Consider the following 7057-nt stretch of genomic DNA (forward strand, 5'->3'; position numbering starts at 1 on the left):
AGAGAGAGAGAGAGAGAGAGAGAGAGAGAGAGAAAGGAGGAGGAGAGCAGAGGAAAGGAAAAGGGGAAAGGAGAAGAAAAATAAGAATAATAAAACATCAGAAGGAAGCCAGGCATGGTGGCCCAGCCTGTAATCATAGCACATGGGAGGCTGAGGCAGGAGCATCTTTGCAAGTTTGAGAGCAGCCTGGACTACAAGGCCAGCCTGAACTGTATACGCATACCCTGTCTCAATAAGACCAAACAAACAAACAAACAAAAAACCAGAAAGAAAGAAATAAAAAATTATTATATATATGGTATAAACATTCACATTGTATCACAAATTAATTCACATAAGAATCAGCATGTTATTAAAAGTAATTACAGTTTAGCAAAGTTAATAGATAAAGGATCAACTATTTTTGGGGGGAATACCAGGAGTTGAACTCAGGACCTCGTGCTTGCCAGGCAGGCGCTGCACTGCTGAGCTACACCCCTGCCAGGATCAACGTTTTTTGTTTTTGTTTTTGTTTTTTTTTAGCGGGGAGTGGTTTTCTGGTACTGGGAATCGGTGTGCCGCTCAGCTAAATCCCCAGGCCCCTAGGATCAACTTTTTAAAAAGTCATTATTTCTCTATACCAGTAAAGCAATAGGAAAATAAGGTTTGGTGCATAATAGCAACAGATACCACACAGCATTTAGGAACACATTGAGCAAGACCTCTATGGAGGGGCTGGGGATTTAGCTCAGCGGCAAAAGCGCCTGCCTAGCAAGCGCAAGGTCATGAGTTCGGTTCCCGGTACCGGAGACAAACCAAAAAAAAAAAAAAAAAAGAAAAAGAAGACCTCTATGGAGGAGAAAATGTAAGCTATTAAGAGAAAGAGAGATCTGAATAAATCAGACATCTGGGGGTTTGTGATTGGTCATTTTAACATTATAAAGAGGCCAGCTCTCTCTAAAATCTATATATTAAATACAATCTCATCGTTGTTTTTATTTGATCATTATTATGGTTATTTAGAAATGCAAACTTACTCTAAACACATATGAATGGTTCACAAGTAGCTGGACCAGCATTTCAAAAGAAGACAAAAAAGTGAACTTGTTCCATGAGACAACAAACCAGGATGATACTGGCGTACTGAAAAAGAAGAATGGGGAAGCAGGTGTGCACATGGCTGCAATCTCAGCTACTCAGGAGGCTGAAGCAGGCGGATTGCAAGTTCAAGACCAGACTGCGCCAATTTAGGGAGACCTTGTCTCAAAATAAAATTGTAAAAGGTTTGGAATAATGGCCAGTGTTAGAGTGCTTGTTTGTGGGTAAAGAACTGGGCAAATCCACCCATCCCCAGTACCACCCAAAACAAACACACAAAAGAACAGTGAGAACAGACCACGGTTCAGAGACAGATCCCTATATATAGGAGAACCTATTATATAATTAAGAAAGGAAAAACCATTCTCATAAATTAAGACAGGAAAAACCATTGGTAGAGGCTCCATATATGGAGAAAAAATTTAAAATGGATTTCCAGCTGATACTACAATAAATAGATTCGAGGTGGATTAAGAATCTAAAACTATGAAGTTCATAGAAGGCAATATAAAAAAATAACTTATGAAAGAAAGTGAGTTCAAGGTACAAAATTTACATGTACATTATATAAAACAAAAAAATTATAAAAACATTATTTGCCAAAGTATCAAATTTGTAACTATGCCTTAAGATTATTCCCTTAGACACATAGGGTTCATGACTCTGGGGCAAATATAACAGATGGCTGTAATTTTACATTAAAGTACTAGGTAAATAGTATGAATTTTTTTTTTTTTTTATGTCAGGGGATATAGCTCAGCAGCACAAGCGCCTGCCTGGCAAGTGCAGGGTCCTGAGTTTGATTCCTGGTACCAAAATAGTATGAATTTTTTACTCCACAAATATCACCACTTTATTTCTTCATTCTACTTTTGCTAGAGTCCATATAAACTCCCAAAATACAGAAGAATAAATCTTATTAATCACCAAGAAATTTATCAATTATAATCTTTCTTTCATATTTGTAACACTTTCAAACTAAAAGAATTGATATTATTTTCCTTAAAATTAGTGCTATGAATCCTAAGCAAGTGGACCCAGAGGAACAGAAATAAATGATTTTGAAAGTAGTAGTACAGTTGTTGTAAGCATAACTGAATGAAATTAAAATGATACTTAACTCAAATTTAATTGAAATCTTAGGTAACTTTAAAAGCTCAGGTTACATTACAATTATTTTATTTTGCTACTGTCAGCTTTCATAAGAGCTAGAATGAATTCCTCAGACTCAGGCTACAAAAAATAAAAACATAAAACCCAGTGTTTGTTTTTAAATACATTGTCTTGAACTTAGGCCTGAATGTAACAGCTGGGAAAACACCACCATTCAAGGCATCATGGGCTGTATACTTAAATCCTCAGAGAACAGAAATTAGATTAGAAATATGTTAGGTACAACACTGATGACCCCCAAATAAAGACTATTTGCTTAATTTAAAAATCCATTCATTTTCCACTTCCTTTCTGTATCACCCTACTCTGAACTGAACCTTTCATTAGAGCCAGTAAAATCTAACAAGTTAGTATCATACAATCTACTGAATTTGTTTAATAATTAAAACATCTTTTCTCTAAGCCTTTTCAAATTGCCTACCCCCAAAAGCTACCTCCTATTTTACAAAACTATGAAATCACCACTAAAGGGTATGATATAGTAATCTACAGGTACTGTAAGTATATTAAGTTAATAAACTATACCTTGAACAACAACCTGGCTGCCTGGGACAAAGAACTGCTGGGTGCCATCAGCTGCCTGCGCTGCATACTGTACAATTGTAGCACTTGGAGGAGGAGCTCCTGAATTTGTCATTGTTAATGCCTGCAGTCCCTGAACACCTTCAGATCCCGGGTTAGAAATCTGGATTGCTCCACCTTGGGCTATAGCAACTTAATAGAAAAAAAAAAAAAAAAAGAAATATTAGAGAACTTCCAGTTTCACTTTTAATAATGCCATATTGGGAAATATACAGCAGGCTATGTATTACCATTACATCTCATTCTTAAGTGACTCTTATTCTTTAAAGCTAAATTGAGAAAGAACATCAACTTCTTTGCGGAACAAGACTTTTTTTAAAAGCTTATAAACACTTGAGTGTTAGGTATATTCAGAACTTTCTGACATTCCTAGAGTCCGTGGCATTTTCCTCTTCCCTGGAAACCACTCAGCTAAATTAAGAGGAAGAAAAGAGAAACAGAGTCTACATTCTTGGCCTTCTCCATTTTCTTAGAGGTTTCTAGTTATAAACAACAATCTTGGGCCAGGGATATAGTTCAGCCGTACAAGCGTCTGCCTGGCAAGTGCAAGGTCCTGAGTTCGATTCCTGGTACCAAAAACAAACAAACAAACAAACAACAATCTTAAGAAATGGTCAGTAATGCCTGGAATATAGCTCAGTGGCATAAGCACCTGCCTGGCAAGCGCAAGGTCCCTAGTTCAATTCCCGGTACAAAAAAAAAAAAAAAAAAGAATGAGTACAGTTTCCAGAAACTGAACGATCAGCTGCAGGTCAACAGTGCTGAGCTGAGAAAAGGATGGGACATCACTGTCCTGGGCTCATCCTGTGCGTCATGTTTTGTGTACTCTTTGAAAACAAGTATCTCCAACACTCCAAAGACTTCAAGGGTCTTGGGACTCAGCCTTCACAATGAAAGAGTTTGGGGAGAGATCGGACTTCTTAGAGAAGTGTGAAAAAGATGAGAGATATTTGCTTTCTTGGATCTTCACAGCTGGACATAATGAATTTTGTTTGTTGTCATATATTTTAATGTGTTTATTTAGTTGATAATGTTTGCTTGACATCATAGAAACAATGCTTTAGAAACACAGCCAGAGGTATTATGACCACAGTGTGTTAAAGTACAAAAAGCCTACCACAGAGCAGGTGCTCAATAAATTAAATAAATGGTTTACATCTCCTTGTATCTTCAATTTGTAGGATGCAGCTGTGACAGGGTCCTGGGAAAAAAAGTAGCCAGGATCAAACTGTGTAGGACTAAATTAAACACCTCATGGAGTCCATGACTTCTTACGTGGCAAAGAGATAAATACTTAATTTCTCAAAGTGCAGTTCTCTCGTTCTTACCCAGAACTCCTCCACATTCACTGCTCTCCTCACCCCTCAGTGGCACATGAGGGCTAGTGCTGAGCCCCCTGCTGGGAGCCTGCACCAGGAGCACAGGGAGTAAAGCACAGCAGTGGGCCTGGCCAGAGGGAGATGCTAACAGATGTGAATGAAGCTCCAACAGCGCCTACATTTCTGTCCCCTTCACCTGCTACCTGCATCTGCCTCCACATGCACTCCAGAAATGGGCACATTAAAGTATTCCCATTTCAAAGACCATTCGTTCATCAACGAATGAACAAACAGAGCAGGATTCCTGCCCACACCGTCTGCAGCTGCAACGTCCACTCAACCCCATCCACATGTTTTCACTATCTCAAATGCTCAGCCAATACACGGGGAAATTAATCTATGGGACCCACTTCCTCATGACCTTGTAAAGGGATCACTGCATCTCTGAGAATTCCTAAGCCACAATAGGATGGGCCAAAGGAATGTCAAGTTGACAGCCTCTAGGATCACATCCAGAATTTCGAGAGGTGTTAGCATTACACAGCAGTAATTCCCATATTTCCCCTGTCATGACACACAAAGAAAAGGATAACACGGGGACAGCCCTGCAGGGTAAACTGATGCAACTACTCAAGGCCAAGGCTACCCGGCCCCTCCAGGGACTGAGAGGTGTGAAGCGCTGCATACCTGGGATCTCGGGCCATACTGCAGACCCAGCTGCCAAAGCAATGCAGAGGTCAGACGATAAAGCATATTATCAGAGAAGTGGTAAACCACAGGGAACACCGCAAGTCTAACTGCAGGTGGGCGACGGAAGTGGGGGTTGTTATTCTAACACCAACTTTGGATACGTCCATTCAGCATCCTGAAGAGGCTGTGGATTAATTACACCCAGTTCTCATGGGTAGCAGCATAGAGGCTTCCCAAAAATCACCAAAGGAGAATTAGTTTGACAGTTTAATACAGCAAATCTATCACCACTACAAGAAAATTCTAAACTCCCCCTAAAAAGGAATGAATACATAAGATCTTCCCATATATGAAAGAAGATTATAACTTAGTTTTCTTTCTTTTTTGTCTTTTTAAGACAGGGTCTCCCTGTGCAGTTCAGGCTGGCCTCGAGCTCACTTTGTAGCCCAGGCTGGTGTCAAACTCGCAAGGATCCTCCTGCTTCAGCCTCCCGAGTGCTGGGATTACAGGCATGCACCACCATAACAGCCAGGTCCTACAGATGTGAGCCTTTTAGCGGTATTGCTACTTTTTAAAAGAAAAAGCAGGATATATCTAAAATCTTGACACTTTATTTGAACAAACACAGTACTTGATATCACATATATTTCAGTACCAATACAGCTTTTTCCTCCATCCTCTCTCCTCCGCTTTTACATTGCTTTCCTGCTCTCATTTGTTAATATTTTTATGTATCAAACAGGCTTGACTTTAAAAAAAACTAGTGCTTTAATTAGAGCAAAAAGCACAGAATTAACAGTCCATTAAAATGCACACGATTAAAAGTGAATGTATCTTTTATTTCACTGCATAAAATTTCAAATAAAATCTACCCAATTGCTATAGTTTTAAAAATTAAATCATTTTTTCATTCTGCCTTAGGAAAAAGTGTACTACATATTAACATAGTAGAAGGTAGTAAAAACAGAATTTGATTTAAAACATAATTCAGAAAACATATGTACCTGTTTTAATTAGCAACGTGTTGGTAACAGAAGCCAACAAGAATGGAAGACAAATATGTTTGCATGCAACATAAAGACAACAGAGAACTTTTTAACTTTTACTTGCAATGAATATAAACATATAAATACAAAAGCCTTTCTTTTATTTTTACTCCCAAATTTTCTCCTATATTCCGCAATAAAAATTTTTACTTTTCAAAAGTATATCATAGCTGTCAGTTCAAATCTCTCACTGCTTTCACATGTATTTTTCATCCTATGATCCACAGTTCAGGTAATAAAGGTGCATTTTTAAATGGAACAATGTATTGCTAACACCCCAGTTGCTTCAGTGTAACAGGAGAAGACTTAAGCTAATGCTGTATCATAGCAACCGCTGCATACATACTGTATTGCCCCGTGCTAGTCTGATATATGCTAGTTGGCACTGCCATGGTGGTGATGTTAGAGGGCCTTCCTCCTTCCTCTGACTTCTCTTCTTCAATCTTGGGAACGCCAGGCACATCAGAGGACAGTTCATTCAGTATTCTTCTAAAACATAATTTAACAATACAAGTAATTAAGGTGTATGAAGGAAACTCAAAACAAAAGAAAAGCTACACAGGGAACAGTTGCTTTGATCTATAATTATTCTACCTTTTTGAAAAAAAATATCATTCAGTAGGAAATATCATTAACTCACCTATAAGAGGGTCTTCGTGAAAGGACTTCTCTATGTTTATGAGAATCAATTACACCTTCTGAATCTGCAGACTCATCTGTCTCTGTAATTGTTGCTACCTGTAACACAAAAGTTTCTGAAAAGCATCATAAAGCACATGATCTTCTTCCTCACTGCAAATCTGGTGGCTCAGGTCGTAAGGTCTAGCATGGAGCCAGAGGCTGAGGCACAGCCTGGCAATAGGACACAGCGAACCTGCACTACGGAAGCTCGTGATCTGCCTCAGGACAGAAAGCACCGACTCAAACATTTAAGCGGTCAAGGAGAAAAGTGTGGTGAAGAATGATATAGATAATAAATACTGCAGAAATGCAATGGAAAAAGCAGTTCCATTGTCAAGTGAGGCTTCACAGGAAAGGATAGAACTTAAAATACATAAGGCCCCAAATCCCAAACTCGAGAGTGTGCCAATAAATCCAGCAGAGCAAGCGAACAAGGGGCACAGGCAGCAAAAATGATCTTATTTCACTGTTCTCCTTAGGACAACAGGG

General features: G+C 38.8%; 1 protein-coding gene across 8 annotated transcripts in view; it reads right to left on the bottom strand.

Annotated features, from left to right (window-relative positions):
* Crem (cAMP responsive element modulator) overlaps positions 1–7057 on the bottom strand; it is a 56084-nt gene that overhangs the window by 17919 nt on the left and 31108 nt on the right. For 7 of the 8 annotated variants that reach the window (XM_005398116.2, XM_005398113.2, XM_013521448.1 and 4 more), the window contains 3 exons: positions 6528–6625; positions 6234–6376; positions 2776–2964 (listed from right to left, as the gene is read on the bottom strand). In XM_005398116.2, coding sequence (XP_005398173.1) covers positions 2776–2964; positions 6234–6376; positions 6528–6625 — 430 coding nt within the window. The remainder of the gene's footprint in view (positions 1–2775; positions 2965–6233; positions 6377–6527; positions 6626–7057) is intronic. The other variant, XM_013521447.1, reaches the window with a different exon arrangement.

This window comes from Chinchilla lanigera, unplaced genomic scaffold, assembly GCF_000276665.1.
Source record: "Chinchilla lanigera isolate Chin_1 unplaced genomic scaffold, ChiLan1.0 scaffold00061, whole genome shotgun sequence".
Lineage (NCBI taxonomy): Eukaryota > Metazoa > Chordata > Mammalia > Rodentia > Chinchillidae > Chinchilla > Chinchilla lanigera.